Source organism: Daucus carota, chromosome 9 (assembly GCF_001625215.2).
Source record: "Daucus carota subsp. sativus chromosome 9, DH1 v3.0, whole genome shotgun sequence".
NCBI lineage: Eukaryota > Viridiplantae > Streptophyta > Magnoliopsida > Apiales > Apiaceae > Daucus > Daucus carota.
In genome coordinates this window covers 479,207-499,706 of record NC_030389.2, presented here as the reverse complement: position 1 = coordinate 499,706, position 20,500 = coordinate 479,207, and the positions used below count along the sequence as shown (strand labels likewise).

The window sequence follows — 20,500 nt, the reverse complement described above, 5'->3', positions numbered from 1 at the left end:
CTTAAACCCATTGTGTTTATTATTTTTTTGTCTTAAAAATAATATATACACCAGAAACGTAGACATCCAATTTTCCTATAAAAAATCGAGGAATAATTTCCTTTCCGTTGGGAGCTGGGGCGGTGCCACGTTGGGGCCTGGCGGGACACGTGCCCCACAAGTTTCCCTTTGTGAGCCCCACATATTAGTAATATTTGTATGTTTTGTCTTCCGCATAAATTATTAAGTGTCTGTTTGGGGTTGCAGTTGTCAACCACAACAGCAGCTTTTTGTCAAACAGCTGGTACAAAACTGTTTGGTAAAGTTTAAATCAGCTTTTTCTAACCGTGCTTTTTGTCCAAAAGCTGCTTTTACAGAAAGCTGGTATACCCCTGCTTTTCACAAAAACTGCTGTTGCGCCCAGTAGTTACAGGTCCTGCCATCGAACCCCCGCACATGTAATTATTTTTGTATAACTATACCCTAGTTGTTACACTTTAAACAAAACAATACAATATGTATAAAACATTTTTTTTATTATAACTTGGATTATTGGTAGGTGAAATTTTTTGTAATAAATTTAAAAGGAAAACTCATAATGAATTATTAAAATATATTTGGTTGTTTTTTAAATGAATTTTAAGGTTATATTTTTTGGTTTTAATAAATTTGTTGTTTAAAAAAAATAAATTATAATATAGTGGTAAAAATTAAATGTGGTGAGTAATATACATTAAACGAAGAAGAAAATTATATCAGTCTATAAAAAATAAGTTTAAGTAGTATATTTTGGTAAAATGTAAATTATATAATTTTATTTATATTTATATTTGAATATAAAATGTATATGATGCGTTTTTGTTGAAATTATTTTACAAAAATTATATAATTTTGCAAATATATTATTACAAATTATGAAATATATATATATTTTTACAAATTATACATATATTAATAACATATTTTTCTGAAAAAACTCATACATAAAACAAAATAATGAAGTTAGATTTTAAAAAAAGGTTTGCATCTGTTACTATTCAAATTGAAGTAAACTTGCAATACACACACATAAAAAATACTTTATCTTAATAACGTATTATAGTAAATAACAATGACTTACCTTTTTATTAAGATAAGATCAAGGCATCCTACAGGTTACAGGATTCAGTTTGTTTTCGAAATAGGGCAAAAAACAGAGACGTTTTATTTTCTAATTTTACACAATTATATTTGTTGTTCAATATTTGTCTATGAAATAATGAATAAAATAATATTGTATTTATAATTATAACTCTAAACAGCACTTTAACAAAAAAATTACTGTTTTCAGCTTTTACTCAAACAGCACATTTGGAATCAAGTTTACCAAACAGTCTCAGCTTTTACAAGCAGCACTTTTTTTAACAGCACTTTTACTCACAGCAACAGCAATTTTTAACAGCACTCCCAAACAGACCCTAAAGGGATAATTATCAAGTAGGTGACTCATTTCGTCCAAATATATCAATTGAGTCACTGATTCCCAAATTGACTCAAATGAGACACTCATTAGAAAAATTTGTATAAAAAATATCACTCTATCGTTAGTCGAAATTTTGAAAGTATTATATATTGAGTTTCGCACATTTTTTGTGAATGGTATTACATTCAAATGAAAGATTCCGAGTCCTACTATTTTCGCTAATATTTTTAGATTTTTAAAAATTTTATCTCCATGAAATTATCACAACTTCAGTCTATTTCAGTTCTAGCAGTAGTTTCAGCATGGTCATGATTCTCTAGGATTTGTATGTCTAAATCAGTTGTGGTAGCAGTTTGGTTTTTAAATAAGATTTGAAGGGTAGGATGTTTAGCCAGGTCTGTTTGTTTCAGTTTATAGTAGTTGTTGTTCGAATTTGTAAAACTAATTAAGTAACATATTTTGAAAATAATCGAAAAATTAAAAGTGCCCCTTTAAGTATTTTGTCTGGCTCCGCCACTGGTTGGGAGTCGGAAGAAAGAATAAATCTTCCACGAAAATGAAATTAAAAAAATAATAATAATAAAAGAAAGCTGGATTAACAATATTATACATGAACATGTTGTTTATATCTCATATGAATTGATCAGGTCAAAATTTTGAGACCGTCTCCTTGAAGCGGCTTTGATAATCTCATTGGTGTAAGTTTTTGTCAGGAGTTGGAGAGCCTTCTGTGAATGCAAAAAAGAGAGTTCCTTTTCGAATATAAGACATTTGATTTTTTAAAATTTCTTTTTTGTATTTGTCCGTTCACATAATATAATACAGGACCGTGCATGTTTTATATGTTACACACATAGAGGACAGGGGACCAGGTCAAAAGTTTATGTGGGTGTTTGTTCCGGCTTCTGGATTATAAGTTATGAGCACTTATTCGTACCGTTTGTGTAATAAGTCAATAAGTACTTATAAAAAGCTAGGAATGCTAGCTTTTGTTTCAGGGCTTCTACTTATTTCCCAAACACTTTAATCACTTATAAGTCTTATCTTGCTTCTAACTTCTACTCCACTTATTTATTTTAAGCAAGAAGCACTTATTTTAAGCTCACCCAAACGGCCCCTATATATGGTTTACTTGTTCATTTCCCACGGTGAACGAAACAAAACCAAAACCGGATCACTGCAAGGAAGCATGTATCGTTATCGAATGGGACGTGCTAAATTCGGATCACCACAGAAAACATGATTACTATTATTATCATTGAATTAATATGTTTAATAATTATAATTATTAGTTAACTAGATTTAATTTATTATTATACTCATGTTTAAATGAGAATATTATTGTTAAATTATACTTCTTTATTGAAAAATATAGAATATGTTTTTTAGTTCAACGATAAAAATGATGAGAAAATAATAACATGTTGATACTAATATTTTGTCAGAACTTTATTAATATAATCTAGTCTAGAGTCGGGAGTAAGTTTAAATAATTAGTTCATTTAATAATTTATATACAAAATACACCTTAGACCGATGTTATAACAAGAAAGAGTAATATAGAGAAAATACTATTCAAAGTATTTTTGTAATAAATAAAGGATTCAATAATTATTTGAAATATATTAAATAATAAATTTGTAAATTAATTAAACAATATGATGGAAGAAGTACAAAATTGACTTCCGTCGATCAAACAAATATATTGGACTTTCCATGTAATTTTAATGGAAGGTTTATTGGACTTTTGTTGTAGTTTTTAGCGGAAGGGGAGTATACCTTTCTTAGGTAAGTCACCAGCATTAAGTAAAAATCCAAACTTTTTTTAAAGACATATTTATATTTTTGAACTTGACTAAATAGAATTTATATGAACAATTTTAATATAATTTATAATATTTTATTATTAGATTAATATTTTTATACCTAATAAGTTGTAAATATCGTTAATTTTATCTAAGTATATAAATTAAAATTTCTTTATCAATTATCAGTAATTCTCACTTACATGTGATTAGCATTTCTTTTAATTTTTTTCGTAAAAATATTTTTAAAAAAAAACTGGATCAATCGGCGGGTGTGATCGGAAAATGCGAAAATAAACTGGAAACTTCATTTTACTTATCCAATGGACGGTTGTGGTCGCTATAATGAATACGTAAAGCTGACACAATTCTCCTATGTGCGCGTGCTTAAAAGGATTTCAGCCCCAAGATAATGCATGGCTCTGCTCTGATCTAGGTCAAAAGTTCTTGACGACTTGCATGTAGTTGACTATACATCCATCCTTATTTCTTTCGATTTTGGAGTTTTTGACTTTTGTGAACGAACACATGAAAAAAGACTACGCGTTCCATGGAAAATGCTTTGGATATGTTATTATGTTTGCCTCGTCTATTCATGAGAATAAACATTACTCCCTCCGTCCCACAATACATGTCCCTTTGACTTTTTTCACGTGATTTGAGGTGCAAATAAAACATACTTTTATATATTATTTTTCAAATTTTCTTTTTCTGAATAAAAATATGGATGTTATACTTTTATTCAGAAAAAAAAAATTTTAAAAATAATATATAGAAGTATGTTTTATTTGCACCTCAAATTACGTGAAAAAAATCAAAGGGACATGTATTGTGGGACGGAGGGAGTAATTTGAAAAAAAGTTATATCTATAAAGTGATTTATATAAAAATCTTCGTCAATAAAAATGTTACTCATGGCCATCCATGAACGCTAAAAAGACCCTTTATTTCTCCTTCATTTTCAATCCATAACTAAATAAGATAAACAAACAGCTTACAACCGAAAAAAAGTTTATTCTGTCACTTAACTTATGGAGCCACCAGTCCACTGATATTAGACTTAGGAGCTGATGAAAGTAAAAATAAACGTAAACCCTATATTGCTGATCTGATATGAAGTAAAGAATCATGAAGGAGTAGTGATGAGTTATTGTTCTTCAACAATTTATCAACTTCCACCACAAATATTTTCATCGCATATGCTGGTAGCATAACTGCCACCAAAGTTCCATGCTCACCCTTCTTGTTCTCATAAGGCACGTAGAAACTCGCCACAGGCAAACCACCATCCGGACCTCCATAAGCAGGCTTCCCCCACCCTAAATCGACATCTCGAAACCCGGCTCGTGACAAGTCGGACACGATGTAGGTTCGGGCAACTGTGTAATGAGGCCGGCCTTTCAGGACCATCAAATCAGCGACGGATCTCATGTACTCTTCTGTAACGACTTCTTTAGTCTTTTTGACTAGTTCCAAAGCGTATGCCAAAGGACTTTTGCATAATTTTCCTGCTGTTGTGAGAGCTGCGGGGTAGACAAATGCATTTCCGTAGTAACCGAGAGGCAGGATTGGAGGGACGAATTTTGTGCGTGCATTGACAACGCAGTGAATGCGGACCTCCTCTTCGGGGTGGAGCTGGAGGGAGCGAGTGCGACAGAGCCAGAGGCAAGCGGTGATCAGCTCGAAGGAAGAGCTTTGATTAAGGTGAGGGGGGAGGGATTGACGGAGGGCATGAATCTCAGAGGGGCCGAAGAAGAATGAGCGGTGGGACATGTCGTCGAGAGGCATGTTAATTTCAGCTACATCATCGTACTCGTGGTGAGTGCAGGTGATACGAGGGGGATTTCTTGCATTGAGTAGTTCTCTTTGCCACACTGGAGGAACAGAGGGTGCAGTTGCGCCTCTTGCAATTTCGCCTAGAGCAGTCAGGAATTGAACGAGTCCAGCCGCGTCGCACAATGTATGGTTGATGCGCGAGGCCAGTATGAATCCTCCACATTTCAGCCGAGTCACCTGCATAGATTGTTATTAAAAGGATCGAGCACAAAACTAATTTATGTTGGATAGCCCAGTGGTTAAGAGCTTATCCTCTGTTGACCCAGATCCTAGGTTCGACTCTGGTTCACCTTGAGAATATCGCTCACTTCGAGAATATCTTAGAACAAATACTCAAATTGTAAAGCAATTTAAGCCGCATTAGTTAAAAAAAAATAAAAAAATGCTTGATTGCTTGTACCTGAATATGGAGAATAGGACAATCAAGAATTCCAGTAGAGCCAGGGACATCGAAAAGAAGCTCCTCATAACAGGGAAATGGTGGCTGGAGATCATCCCCAAATTGCTCAAGTGCGACATCCGCGTCAGCTTCTATGAACAACACTCCTTCACCAGTGCAGTCCACGCTGAGTTTCCTACCTGCACCTTCTCGTACCCGGCCTGCAAGAGGGTAGTAAAAAACAAGAGTTTTGGCGAGTGCTTCCCTAATGACTTTCACGGGGTCCATTCCAGGGACATCAGCAAAATGACTTCTCTTTCGATAGAATTGGAGGTTTGGGATTTGGAAACGAAACCCCTCTTGATCATCTATGTCAGAGAGAAGCTTATACTCGTGTGGGGTCGGTTTTGCTGGAGTTATTAGCTCCGGTGACTGTCGTGTTACTTTGAAAACCAAGGACTCTTGAGTTGCCATAAGATATGTATGCTTCAAGAGAGAGGTCTTGTTCTACTAATCAAGATCAAATGAAGCATGTCTATATATAGTTGCATCTGGACACAGCCTGGATTTAGCTCGAGAATCTACTTAACTGCATCGCAAAAAATATCTCCATCTCCAAGAGTGGATGCTAAAATACTTTGTCATAATCAAGGTGACTAGGCTTGAATTTACAAGAGTGACAAACATGATCTAAACGAGCCCGATTCCTCCAAAACTACAGAAAGTTGGAACATAGGACTTGTCGAGTATTTGACAAGAACTATGAAAACTTATGCTTTCATACATAGTTATAAAATAAGTATGAACTTAATCTGATAAACAGAACAAAAATGAAACACACAGACAAAGAAACCAGTACCCTAGTTCAGTATCAAACTATATTACAAACCAATAAGGCTCTCTTTGGCAATCTTCTTAACTGAGATAAAAACCAGACCGTCTCAGAAACGAATCGAAAGTTGGTTGAATGAATATTATCCAAAATTTGCATATTTTGAAGAGTTCGGAATATATTTTCATAGAGGATTAAACACAATATATTAACTGACATAATTGATGTAATAGTTTCACGCACTGTAGGCAGAAGAGATCTCACGTACTCTGCTGTAAATTCTTTCCATTTTTTAAAAAGTTCCAGTGCAAATCTAATTGGATTCTGACACAATTTTTACACTGTTCCCAGAGCTTCTGGGAACGCAAATGCATTTTCATAATATCCTTAGGCTGAGGAGGATAATATTTTGAACAGCCATTAACATTATAAAGCAAGCGCACCTATTCTTCAGGGTGAGGGTGCAGGGTACAAGTGTGACACCGCCATAAGCAAACGGTGAGCAATTTAGAGGTAAACACTTGGTAAGGTAAAGAGGAACCTGTAGAAAGGCAAGAATCTTGATGGGGGCATAATAGAACGAACAGTGGACCATTTTACTGGGAACGGAAAGTGTTAATTTTAAGCATGATTGCAAGGAAGATCAAATTTTCTGAAAAGTAGTAAGATAAATTTAAAATTAAACACTTCCCCTTTCTTATCCTTCCTCTCCAAAAGATCCATACCATTGGTGCAGGAATTCTATACAAGCACAGAAATATATAATATTAATCGAAATACCTGTAGAAGGAGAGGACAATCAAGAAGTCCAGCTCAACCAGGCACATCAAAGAGAAGCTCCTCGAAACATGGAAATGGTGGATGAATTACATCACCAAGTGCTTAAGTGTAACATTAGCATTAGCTTCATTGAACAACACCCCACTCCACTACCAGTTTGTGGCCATGGCCCTCACGTAGCCGGCCAGCAAACGGGTAGTAAGGTACAAGAGTTTTGGAAAGTGCTTCACTAATGACTTTCACATATTTAGTACATCAACTGACACATTTTTCTTCTTGTAAAATAGGATGACTGCAAATCGGTGATGCAGATTTCTTGATCATCAATATCAGAGAGGACCGAAGGGAGATTTTAATAGGCAGCAACTACTAATTTAAAAGCAGTCATTACCAGAAGAAGCAAAGCAGGTAAGCTCAATAAAGCCAGAAAGTGATCAAGTTAGGACAGCCTGACCTTTAATCAATCCGTTGGTCCAAAACTAGCTTGTACCATTGTCTGTAAATATAATTATTCACCCCAAAATTAGGAGATAGGTAGATAGTTTACAGACATAGAATTACTACAAGAACCGCCTTATCTATATTTCAGTGGATAGTTTAATTCCCCTTTACCAAACAAGCACAAGAAAAATCTAGAGGGCTGATTTGGTAGGAATTGAAGTATTATTGATGATCAGTTGGTCATTGTTCTTCAACATGCCGTCAAGTTCTGCTGCAAACTTTTCCATTACAGAAGCTTGCAGGGAAACTGTCACAGCAATTCCATTCTCACCCTTCTTGTTCTTGCATGATACGTAAAAGCTTGCCGCCACAGGTCTGTTACCCACCCCACCTCTGGCTGGACCACCGTAAACAGGTTTTCCCCAACCAAAATCAGCGTCTCCTAATCCTGAACGTGTCACGTCAGAGACATGAAATATTCGCACAGCTGTGGAGGGGGGTCGTCCTTTCAAAACCATTAGGTCTGCGACAGATCTCATATACTCTTCACTAAAATCTTTTTTAATTTTCTTGACAAGCTCCAATGCATATCCAATTGGATTCTGACACAGCTTTCCAGCTGTCGTCACAGCTGCCGGGAATGCAAATGCATTTCCATAGTATCCCTTAGGCAAGGGAGGATTAAATCTTCCGCGTGCATTGATATTATAGAGCAGGCGCACCTCCTCTTCAGGGTCAAGCTGCAGGGCACGAGTGCGACACCGCCATAAGCAAGCAGTGAGCAACTCAGACGTAGAACATTTGATAAGGTGAGAAGGAACCAATAGACGGAGGACCAGAATCTCAGCAGGACCAAAAAAGAATGAACGATGGACCATATTACCGACAGAGATGAGGGTTCCCTTCCTGTCAGGCACATCATCATACTCATGATGTGTGCACGTAACACGAGGGGGATCCCTTGCATTAAGTATTTCTCTTTGCCACACAGGAGGGACAGAAGGGGAATCTGCACCTCTAGCAATTTCACCTACAGCATTCACAAATTGTGCAAGTCCACCTGCATCTGACACTGTGTGGTTAAGGCGCACAGCAATTATGAATCCTCCACATTTGAGTCGAGTTACCTACATTTACACACAAGCATATGTTATCAGTAGAGACAATGAGATAAAAAGTGATATAGCACTGTAGAACAAGAATCAAGTTCTTTGCAAAGAAATCTTATTTTCTCATTACAAATGACGAGTTCAAGGAAGATGAAATTCGAGCAATTGATATAGTATAACGGTTAATAGCTATGCTCTGTTCTCTTAGCTCTGCATTTACTTAACAAGGGGACCATAATTTGCTGCCACTTAATTAAGGAAGTTTTCATATAATCAAGCACCTAATTTCCACTAGTAGATAATGGCAACCAGTGTGTTAAGTTACTACATTAGAATGACTTGTGCAAGTCACTACCAAAACAGTCTGATACATCTCTTTTTGCTCTCTATCACCACAGTACCAAGTAATAACCCCCAAATCTTGATTTTCAAATCTCTCAAACTCTATTGGAAAATTAGGGAAATTTAATGTTGGGTTCGGATGGAGTGAATGAAAATGAGGCGAATGCAATGAAATTTAATCTATTCGTATCGTGTTTATGAATTTCATTCCTTTCATAACAAATTAAATCTAGATTTGAGCTTCAATTTATCCTTACTCAACTTTCCTAGCAAAATTCATCATAACAGTTTTACTCTCACTCATTTCCATTCACTCTCCGTGTTAAAATATAATATGATTCAATAAGCCTTCATCCAAACCCCTTGACATTTAAATGGGTTTTTGAGTCATAGGGAATGTAGAATATAATATGATCATGGTACCTCGAGATTTTGGCAGAATTAGTCACTTTAACACTCCAGTGAGATAAAAATGAAGAGAAATTAAACCTGAAAAAGGAGGATAGGACAATCAAGAACTCCAGAATAGCCAGGTACATCAAACAGAAGCTCCTCGAAACACGGAAAAGGCGGCTGAATGGCATCACCTCCAAGCTCCTCAATAGTAACCTCAGCATCAGCTTCAATGAACATCACACCCTCTCCAGTGCATTCCACTCCCAGCTTCCTGCCAGCGCCCTCTCTCACCCTCCCAGCAAGCGGGTAGTAAAACACCAGAGTTTTCGAAATAGCCTCCCTGATGACTTTCACAGGGTCCATTTTGTCATTTCTCTTCCGGTAAAAATAGATGACGGGGATTCGGAAACGGAGACTCCCCTGATCATCGATGTCGGAGAGGAGTTTGTACTCGAACGGGGTTGGTTTCGCCGGAGGGATGAGCTCAGGGGCACGCCTGGTAACTGTGAAAACCAGGGGCTCTTGTGCAGCTGCCATGAGATTTTCTCCTACACAACAAAGAGTGTTTTCGTCTCATCTGCAATTCTAGTAGTTTGATAATGTTGTAATCGTGCAGGAATCAGTCTTTATCATCTGGTCAGGGTAATAATTCGACCACAATGAAAGGTGAGTGGGCCCGTCTCATAAAGCGATGACAAAATGGGACCCTATTATCATTAACACTTGTTCTATGTAGTCGGCTGATTTTGAAAATTTTCTGACTACCTGCATGTTTCCTAGAAGCCGTTCGTAGTTAATTTCGAACGAACTCTGCTTATATCATATTTCAAATTAAATTTTACGACCTTTGATAGAAATCAGTTGATTTAATAATATTTTAGTGATTTTTTATCTAAAATAACTAATAATAATCATTATTAATAAGTGAATATCAGGACTCATTATTAATAAGGATAACCGTACCAAATGCTAAAGCAGTGCACCCTCTCTCCGTCCCGTGAAATTGTTTACGTAGACTGTTTGCATGCATTTTGAGACTCTTGTAAAATATAATTTTATAATTTGTTTTTAAAAAATCTTTTTTAAATAAAAGATTAAACGTCAAATTTTTTTTCAGAATTTTTTTAAAAATTATATATATTATGTAAGTATATTTTATAAAAGTCTCAAAATGCGTGCTAAAAATAATTTAAAGAACCTGATTGGACAGAGAGAGTAAAATTTAGTTATGATGATAATTTTTTTTATTTGATAATCAAATCATTATATTATTATTAAAAGACTTCCATATTAATTAGAATTTTATAATAATTATTATATAATAATAAAAGACTTTCATATTGATTAAAATTTTATAATCAAAGACTTTAATATTAGTTAGGATATTATAATTATTATTATATTATTAAGAAAATACTTTTATATTTGTTAGAGCATCTCCAACCATACAAATCCAAGAGCTAAAAAATGAAAAGAGTTGGCATTCCAAACATAAAAAAATTAGCCAACATGTTGAAAAAATCATACTCCAACCACGTGAATCTGTTGTATATAATTTTAGCCAACTTGGATGGCTACCATATTAAACTGATATCTTCTATTTTAACAAACTAAAATATTAATAACATTCTATTTTTATATTATAACCAACCAATATAGCTAATACCATTAAAGTACAATGTCTTACCGGTTCAGCAAATTTTACATAATGTCTTACAGGTTCAATTTAGCCAAAGATTATAGCCAACGCCGTTGGAGATGCTCTTAGAACTTTTATTGTAACAGATATTCCACCAACAAAGTTAAATCACAAAAAAAAAAAAAATCATTTTAATAATAATTATACTATTGTGAAAACACTTTCATATTGAGTAAAGTTAATTTTAAGCATGATTGCAAGGAAGATCAAGTTTGCTGAAAAGTAGTAAGATAAATTTTGTAATTAAACACTTCCGCTTTCTTATCCTTCCTCTCCAAAAGATCCGCACCATTGGTGCAGGAATTCTACACAAGCACAGAAATATATAATATCAAAAGAAATATACTTGTATAAGGAGGAGAGGACAATCAAGAAGTCCAGCACAACCAGGCACATCAAAGAGAAGCTCCTCGAAACATGGAAATGGTGGATAAATTACATTACCAATTGCTTAAGTGTAACATTAGCATTAGCTTCAGTGAACATCACCCCACTCCACTGCCAGTTTGCGGCCATAGCCCTCTCGTAGCCGGCCAGCAAACGGGTAGTAAGGTACAGGAGTTTTGGAAAGTGCTTCTATAAGAGCAAGTCTAATGGTGATTTTAAAATAGATCTAGTTATTTTTATAATTTGAAATCAAAAAGTGATTTTTGATGCTAAAATAGAACTTATGGTCCAATGAGAGCAAGTCCAATGCAAGATGCAAAATAGCTATAGCTATTGTTATAATTTAGCACCAAAAAGTGTTTTTTGTTGCTAAAATAGAACTTCAACTCCAATGCTAGAAGCATTTTGCATCCAAATAATTTCAAAATTAAGTAACTTTAGTCTCTCTCTCCTAAACTTTGTTTAAAGTTCACCACTATATATATCAATTATAGTTAGTTGATGATGTGACATGGATGCATTTATGCATCCTTGGTTTCAAATTTAGAACCAAGTATGCATATATGCATATTTGCATCCAAGTATAGAACCTCACTGTAGTTGAGATTTTTAGCATTTGATTTCAAATTATAAAAATGGCACCACTTATAACATTGCATTGGACTTGCTCTGATAAATGTGAAATAGAACCAAACATATTCAAATAAAGCTATATTCTCACTATATAATGTTAAAGTACATAATTATATTTGTCACTATTACTTTATTAATATATTTTGTCACTTGCATGCTTATGTGGCAATTATAGCACCATCTATACTTGGTTCTATATTTAGAACCATGTATAGCATTTTGCTTTTTTACATTCAAATTTAGGATCTTATTGGAGTTGAGTTTTGTGCTTGAATGCTATATTATAGCAATAGCACCAACTTTAGCACCTCCATTGGACATGCTCTAATGACTTTCACGTATTTAGTACATCAACGGACACATTTTTCTTCTTGTAAAATAGGATGACTGCAATTCGGTGATTTAGATTTCTTGATCATCAATATCAGAGAGGACCGGAAGGGAGATTTTAATAGGCAGCAACTACTAATTTAAAAGCAGTCATTACCAGAAGAAGCAAAGCAGGTAAGTTCAATAAAGCCAGAAAATGATCAAGTTAAGACAGCCTGACCTTTAATCAATTCATTGGTCCAAAACTAGCTTGTACCATTGTCTTCATATAATTATTCACCCCATAATTAGGAGATAGGTAGATAGTTTACAGACATAGAATTACTACAAGAATCGCCTTATTTATTTTTAGCCGATAGTTTAAATCCCCTTTACCAAACAAGGCCAAGAAAAATCTAGAGGGCTGATTTGGTAGGAATTGAAGTATTATTGATGACCAGTTGGTCATTGTTCTTCAACAAGTGGTCGAGTTCTGCTGCAAACTTTTCCATTACAGACGCTTGCAGGGAAACTGTCACAGCAATTCCATTCTCACCCTTCTTGTTCTTGCATGATACGTAAAAGGTTGCCGCCACAGGTCTGTTACCCACCCCACCTCTGGCTGCACCAGCGTAAACAGGTCTTCCCCAACCAAAATCAGCGTCTCCTAATCCTGAACGTGTCACGTCAGACACATGAAATATTCGCACAGCTGTGGAGGGGGGTCGTCCTTTCAAAACCATTAGGTCTGCGACAGATCTCATATACTCTTCACTAAAATCTTTTTTAATTTTCTTAACAAGCTCCAATGCATATCCAATTGGATTCTGACACAGCTTTCTAGCTGTCGTCACAGCTGCAGGGAATGCAAATGCATTTCCATAGTATCCCTTAGGCAAGGGAGGATTAAATTTTCCACGTGCATTGATATTATAGAGCAGGCGCACCTCCTCTTCAGGGTCAAACTGCAGGGCACGAGTGCGACACCGCCATAAGCAAGCAGTGAGCAACTCAGACGTAGAACATTTGATAAGGTGAGAAGGAACCAATAGACGGAGGACCAGAATCTCAGCAGGACCAAAAAAGAATGAACGATGGACCATATTACCGACAGAGATGAGGGTTCCCTTCCTGTCAGGCACATCATCATACTCATGATGTGTGCACGTAACACGAGGGGGATCCCTTGCATTAAGTATTTCTCTTTGCCACACAGGAGGAACAGAAGGGGAATCTGCACCTCTAGCAATTTCACCTACAGCATTCATAAATTGCGCAATTCCACCTGCATCTGACACTGTGTGGTTAAGACGCACAGCAATTATGAATCCTCCACATTTGAGTCGAGTTACCTACATTTACACACAGGCATATATTATCAGTAGAGAAACTGAGGTAAAAAGTGATACACCGTTGTAGATCAAGGATCAAGTTCTTTGCGAAGAAATCTTATTTTCTCATTAGTAATGATGATTTCAAGGAAGATCAAATTCGAGCAATTAATAAAGTATAATCGTTACTAGCTATGCTCTGTTCTCTTAGCTCTGCATTAGTGCATTTACTTAACAAGGGGGACCATACTTTGCTGCCACTTAATTAAGGAAGTTTTCGTATAATCAAGCACCTAATTTCCGCTAAGTAGATAATCGCAACCAGTGTGTCAAGTTACTACATTAGAATGACTTCTGCAAGTCATTACCAAAACAGTCCGATACATCTCTTTTTGCTCTCCTATCACCACAGTACCAAGTAATAACCCCCCAAATCTTGATTTTCAAATCTCTCAAACTCAATTGGAAAATTAGGGAAATTTAAATAAATTTCATTCCTTTCATAATAAATTATATCTAGATTTGAACTTAAATTATTCTCTTACTCAATTTTCCTAGCAAAATTCACCATAACAGTTTTACGCTAGCTCATTTCCATTGACCCTCCATGTTAAAATATACTTAATATGATCCCGGTAAAAACCATCCTCCCAATCCTTAGAGCATCTCCAACCATAGAAAATCCTTGGCTAAAAAGTGAGTTTGGCATACTTAAAATAAAAAAAAAAATTGCCAATAGCTCGAAAAACTCAACTCCAACCATGCTCAGCTGTTGTCTATAAATTTAACTAACCTCCTATGATGATTAAATTTGTCGAACCTCTACAGGTCTGTAAAAAATCTATAGGAAGATTGCACATCATTTATTACCATATTAAACTGATATATTCAATTTTAACAATTTAAAATATTAATAACATATTAATTTTAAATTATAGCCAATCAATATAACCAATACCATTGAAGCAAAATGTCTTACAGGTTCAGCAAATTTTACATAATGTTTTATAGGTTCCATTTAACCAACGATTATACTCTTAGAGGTTTAAAATTGGCTTTCAGGGAAATGTAAGAATATAATATAATCCTGGTAAACCCCTCCCCCGAATAAGGTTTTGACAGAATTAGTCACTTGCAACTTTGGTCTCGCAAAACACAAAGCAGTTAGATAAAAATGGAAATTAAACCTGAAAAAGGAGAATAGGACAATCAAGAACTCCAGAATAGCCAGGTACATCAAACAGAAGCTCCTCAAAACACGGAAAAGGCGGCTGAATGGCATCACCTCCAAGCTCCTCAATAGAAACCTCAGCATCAGCTTCAATGAACATCACACCTTCTCCAGTGCATTCCACTCCCAGCTTCCTGCCAGCGCCCTCTCTCACCCTCCCAGCAAGCGGGTAGTAAAACACCAGAGTTTTCGAAATGGCCTCCCTGATGACTTCCACAGGGTCCATTTTGTCATTTCTCTTCCGGTAAAAATAGATGACGGGGACTCGGAAACGGAGACTCCCCTGATCATCGATGTCGGAGAGGAGTTTGTACTCAAACGGGGTTGGTTTTGCGGGAGGGATCAGCTCAGGGGCACGCCTGGTAACTGTGAAAACCAGAGGCTCTTGTGCAGCTGCCATGAGATTTTCTTTTCTCCTATACAAACAGTGTTTTTATCTCATCTGCAATTCTAGTAGTTTGATAATGTTGTAATCGTGCAGGAATCAGTCGTTACCATCTGGTCCGGGTAATAATTCGACCGGTGAGTGAGCCCGTCTCATAAAGCGATGACAAAATGGGACCCTATTATCATTAACACTTGTTCTATGTAGTCGGCTGATTTTGAAATTTTTCTGACTACCTGCATGTTTGTTAGAGGCCGTTAGCAGTTAATTTCGAACGAACTTTCGCAGATGCTTATATCATATCTTAAATTAAAATTTACGATATTTGATAGAAATCAGTTGATTCAAGTGATGTCCTACTATCTGTCAAAAAATAAAAAAAGTGATGTCTTATTAATAATAATTAATAATCATTATTAATAAGTTAATATCAGTAATCATTATTAATAAGGGTAATCAAAACTAGAAGTACAAGTATTAAATTTAGTTATGATGATAATTTTTTTATTTAATAATAAAATTATTATATTATTATTAAAAGACTTAATTAAGATTTTATAATAATTTTTATATAATTATGAAAAGACTTTCATATTGATAGGATTTTACGATCAAAAATTTTAATATTAGTTAGGATATTATAATTATAATTATTACTATATTTTGAAAAGACTTCTTAGAACTTTTATTGTAAGAGATATCCCACCAACAAAGTTAAATCGCTAACAAAATTATTCATTTTAATAATAATTATACTATTATGAAAATACTTTCATATTGATTAAAATTTTATGATTGTTATTATATTATTATGAAAAGACTTACATATTCATTAAGATATGATAATTAAAGACTTCAATATTGCCTCAGATTTTATAATAATTATTATATTATTATGAAAAGACTTTTAAATTGGTTAGGATTTTATTAATGTAATAGTTAGATCCGGATTTTCATACGACACGAAAACTGAACAAGCAAACGACACGAAAATTTAGTGCTTTTATTTTTAGTACACAACACGAAAAATACACGAACACTAAGTACAACGACTGAGATGCAAGTGTCGGTTTTGTATATAGCTTTTAGGTACACAACACGACACGGGTACAAGAAATAAATATAATTTTATGATTAAATATTAAAATTTAATTATAAATATGTATATCTATAATAAATACATGTATATTTTCTTTTAACATAATGCATAGCTTATAATATTGTAAGTATAAATGATTTAAATGTATATAGTTCATATATATAATTTTGAAATTTTTTATCTAGAAATCTAATATTTACATTATTTTATATATTTATATTCAATTTTACACAAAACACGCATAAAAACAACACGAAACACGCACGAAAATGACAGGAAAGTCCACGAATCCTAAATGAGTCGGTTTTGTGTTTTGTGTTTGAGTACACAACACGAAGGTATACAATACAAACGAATTTACAGGTCTAGTAACGATAGTATCCCACCAACAGAGTTAAATCGCTAACAAAATTATTAATTTTAATTTTTAAAATTCAAATAATTTAATTTATGAGATAATTCTATAAAATTCATATCAGGTTAGAAAAACCCCTTGAGTGGAATATTAAAAGTAGCAAATACTCATCATATTATTTTATTTATCATCATTTATTTTTTTATTTAACAATTAAGTATTACAAAATTGTTCTTTGTTCTTCTTTGGTTTGATTTACATTAGAAATCAAAATTTTCCATTGGGATTTGGTTTTGAATTTGCTTGCGAAATACTAATCGAAAATATTGCAGCGTGTCCCTACGGATTTGATCAGGGACTTCAACCCGAAGCTTCCAAAAAAAATAAATGTTTGCGATGAACAAGGGAGGACATGGCCTGTAGTTGTTAAAAAATGGGTTGATGGTCGGACCTGTCTCATGAAAGGGTGGAGAGCTTTCTGGAAGTGGAATGGAGTCAAGCCGAACGATAAGTGTCTCCGTGAATTCGTTCCACGAAATGATGGGAGTAAAATTCGACTAAGAATTAGCATTATCCGAGCCAAACCATTGTTGCAGTAATGTAGTTCGATTATGCTGCTTCTGTAATGTTTCTAAAAAAACTTAAGCTCTGCTTGAAAGAGTGAAAAGTTTTTCAGTCCTATTTCTTGGACGTTAATGTTTTTATAAAGATTATGTCCTTTTCTTTAACTATTACTTGGAATTGTTTTGATATTTTACTTTCGAAATTGTTGAATTTTCCAATGGATGACTTGTCTTTAATCGATCAGAGTTCAAATAATGTAAAGAGAGCGCGAGAGACATTGGAACAAGAGGTTGCTGGCAAGTGGCAAGGGAGGGGGATAATTTTGTTGAATGCATGGTGAATAGAAATATTTTAATATTTAAATATTCGAAATTGATTGGCAAGCGAGAGAGAGAAGGAAAAGGAGGTTCAACTCAATATTTGAAGCTTAATGTGCACGCATCAATAGTTCTGGGCTCACCATCGTTTTCAGGTGGTTGGGTGCTGAGAAATCATGTTGGTGCATTTAAAGGTGATCAAATGATGCGAATCAATAGGGAGGTGTCGGTTGAGGTACTAGGAATCCTTGAGGCTTTGGCTTGGTGGTGGAATCGGGTCTGACTCACTCATTGCGGTGCAAGCAATTATCGGAGACATTTCTTATCGCACAGAGTTGGACCATGTTATTGATGAGTGTTCGTCCAAAACTTTTATCTGCTACTGATCATTTTAGGTTAATTCATGTTAGAAGGTTAACTAGCAGGAGGGCTCATACAATCTGCTCGTTTTTCTTGAGAGCTAAATTGCTATGTGGATGTTATGTCTCATGTGAATTCTGGGGTAATGAAAGACGCGGATTTTTTAAAAGAACTTTAATATGATCCATTTTAACAATACTAAAAATAATAATTATATGATTATTGATCGTGACAAAAATATGCATCCTCCATTAAATAATATTAATAAAATAATTATCTACTTTTATAAAACTTTGAACGAGATTAAAATCGAAAGGGGAGTACTGGGTTTCTTAAATGTTTGCCAAATAATATGAACATATGACCAATTTTAATTTGGGAGCGCATATGTATGTAGGCAGAATACCATATTATTATCAAAAAAGTTATCATTTATATGAGTAGTGCTAGGTGCACACAATTGTGTACAGAAAATTTGTACATAATGATGTGGCAAGTGATGTGGTGGATTTTAATTGGGGTGGTTGGTGTAAATGCAGGGGGCCATCCAATTAAAATCCACCCCATGTCATTATGTATATGTTTTTGTATACAATTATGTGCACCAAGCATTTTCCCATTTATATATTGACAACTCAATATTTGAGAAAAATTTTGGAGAAAAAATTTGGGGTTTCTCAGACTGAGATACTACTGGTCTACTATGAACTTAAATAAAATCAATGCATGATTAAGGTTCGATTTCTTCTTGCAAACATATTTTTCTTTCACCAACATCCAGGCTGACCAAGTGCAGTAAAAATCTATAGTGCTGATCTGATATGAAGTGAAGTGTCGCCAATGACTGATTGATCATTGTTTTTCAACATTCTATCAAGTTCCACTACAAATCTTTCCATTGCAAATGATGGCAAGTAAACTGGCACCAAAGTTCCATTCTCTCCCTTTTTGTTCTTAACTGATATGTAAGAACTAACCATCACCTCACCTCTGACTGGACCACCATAAGCTGGTTTTCCCCACCCAAAATCGACTTCCCCAGATCCGGCATGTCTCACGTCTGACACCACATAAATTCTTGCCGAGGTACTGAATTGAGGCCGCCCTTTTAAAACCATTAAATCAGCCAGAGACTTCATGTACTCTTCTGTGACATGTTCTTTTGCTTTCTTGACAAGTTTCAGTGCATGTCCAATTGGATTCTGACAAAGGTTTCCCGCTGTTGTTATAGCTGTTGGGCTCACAAATGCATTCCCATAGTATCCCTTAGGCAGGAGAGGAGGATTGAATTTTGCGCATGCATTGATTAGACAACATATCGCACCTCTTCTTCAGGGTCAAGATGCAGGGAACGAATGCAACTCCACCATAAGCAAGCTGTGAGAAGATCAAAGGATGAAAACTTGCCAAGCTCAGGAGGAACCGACTGACAGAGGGTAGAAATCTCAGCAGGGCCAAAGAAAAATGAACGATGGACTATGTCATCAAGAGGTATGTCGAGGCTAGCTACAGAATTAAACTGAGGATGTGTGCACGACTGCACGTGACACGGGGTGGATTCCTTGCGTTAAGTAGTTCTCTTTGCCACACAGGTGAAATTGAAGGAGCACTTGCACCTCTGGCGATTTCACCTAAAGCAGTGCATCACACATTGCATGGTTCATGCGCTAGGCAAATATGAATCCTCCGCACTTGAGCCGGGTTACCTGTATTATCATCAAATGTAATTGGATTTGTATGGATTAATAGAGTAATGCTACATGCACAAAATTGACTACAAAATTTTGTACAAAATAACATGACAATTGAGCTGAGATGTTTTAATTGACGCTATTTATGTGAATACAGGGGCCTCATTCCAATCAAAACTTAACACATCAATTTGTACGAAATTACAATAAACTGAATTACCTGAATGTGGATTAGAAGGCAATCAAGAACTCCGGTAGATCCAGGTACATCAAAAAGAAGTTGATCAAAACATGGAAGAGGTGGCCCAAGTTCATCACCAAATTGGTCAAGTGTGACGTCTGCATCAGCTTCAACGAACATCACTCCTTCTCCCGTGCACTCTACGCACAGTTTCTTTCCACCTTCTTGTAGCCGGCCAGCAAGAGGGTAGTAAAACACAAGAGTTTTGGAAAGGACTTCCCTAATGACACTCACGGGGTCCATTTTCTCTACATCATTTTTATTTTGGTAAAATAAAATGACTGGAATCTGGAAACGGAGACCCTCTTGATCATCTCTGTCGGAAAGGAGTTTGTATTCGTGCGGGGTTGGTTTTGCAGGACGTATGAGCTCTGGTGAGCGTCTTGTTACTGTGAAAACCAAGGGCTGATCTTGTGTTTCCATGATAAAATGGTGGAGAGTTTGACAAAAATTTGAGAGTATATACTTGCTAAGTCCTCTTAAAATAGTACTGAAACATAGATGACACTTCGGTGTTCAAAAAAGCTTGCCAAATTA

At 35.3% G+C, this 20,500-nt stretch overlaps 3 protein-coding genes and 1 pseudogene across 3 annotated transcripts; all 4 read right to left on the bottom strand.

Annotated features, from left to right (window-relative positions):
- Window positions 1–4,167: 4,167 nt before the first annotated feature.
- Window positions 4,168–7,347, bottom strand: LOC108203003 (benzyl alcohol O-benzoyltransferase). Its single transcript, XM_017371677.2, has 2 exons — window positions 5,483–7,347; window positions 4,168–5,259 (listed from the first exon to the last, which is right to left on the bottom strand). Exons 1-2 carry the CDS (start codon window positions 5,933–5,935, stop codon window positions 4,342–4,344), a joined length of 1,371 nt encoding a protein of 456 aa, XP_017227166.1. The 5' UTR covers window positions 5,936–7,347; the 3' UTR covers window positions 4,168–4,341.
- A 146-nt stretch (window positions 7,348–7,493) lies between these two features.
- On the bottom strand, window positions 7,494–9,987 carry LOC108203002 (benzyl alcohol O-benzoyltransferase). The gene is made up of 2 exons (XM_017371676.2): window positions 9,455–9,987; window positions 7,494–8,641 (listed from the first exon to the last, which is right to left on the bottom strand). Exons 1-2 carry the CDS (start codon window positions 9,896–9,898, stop codon window positions 7,706–7,708), a joined length of 1,380 nt encoding a protein of 459 aa, XP_017227165.2. The 5' UTR covers window positions 9,899–9,987; the 3' UTR covers window positions 7,494–7,705.
- Window positions 9,988–12,610: 2,623 nt separating this feature from the next.
- On the bottom strand, window positions 12,611–15,514 carry LOC108200560 (benzyl alcohol O-benzoyltransferase). The gene is made up of 2 exons (XM_017368760.2): window positions 14,908–15,514; window positions 12,611–13,741 (listed from the first exon to the last, which is right to left on the bottom strand). Exons 1-2 carry the CDS (start codon window positions 15,349–15,351, stop codon window positions 12,806–12,808), a joined length of 1,380 nt encoding a protein of 459 aa, XP_017224249.2. The 5' UTR covers window positions 15,352–15,514; the 3' UTR covers window positions 12,611–12,805.
- Window positions 15,515–18,730: 3,216 nt separating this feature from the next.
- LOC108202859 (benzyl alcohol O-benzoyltransferase-like) lies at window positions 18,731–20,498 on the bottom strand (annotated as a pseudogene).
- Window positions 20,499–20,500: the final 2 nt, after the last annotated feature.

Coding starts and splice junctions, on each gene's coding strand:
- LOC108203003 (XM_017371677.2), bottom strand. CDS start 5,935: ATGGCAACTCAAGAGTCCTTGGTTTTCAAAGTAACACGACAGTCACCG. Junction 5,260..5,482: donor GTCCTATTCTCCATATTCAG/GTACAAGCAATC, acceptor CAATCTATGCAG/GTGACTCGGCTGAAATGTGG.
- LOC108203002 (XM_017371676.2), bottom strand. CDS start 9,898: ATGGCAGCTGCACAAGAGCCCCTGGTTTTCACAGTTACCAGGCGTGCC. Junction 8,642..9,454: donor GTCCTATCCTCCTTTTTCAG/GTTTAATTTCTC, acceptor GTGTAAATGTAG/GTAACTCGACTCAAATGTGG.
- LOC108200560 (XM_017368760.2), bottom strand. CDS start 15,351: ATGGCAGCTGCACAAGAGCCTCTGGTTTTCACAGTTACCAGGCGTGCC. Junction 13,742..14,907: donor GTCCTATTCTCCTTTTTCAG/GTTTAATTTCCA, acceptor GTGTAAATGTAG/GTAACTCGACTCAAATGTGG.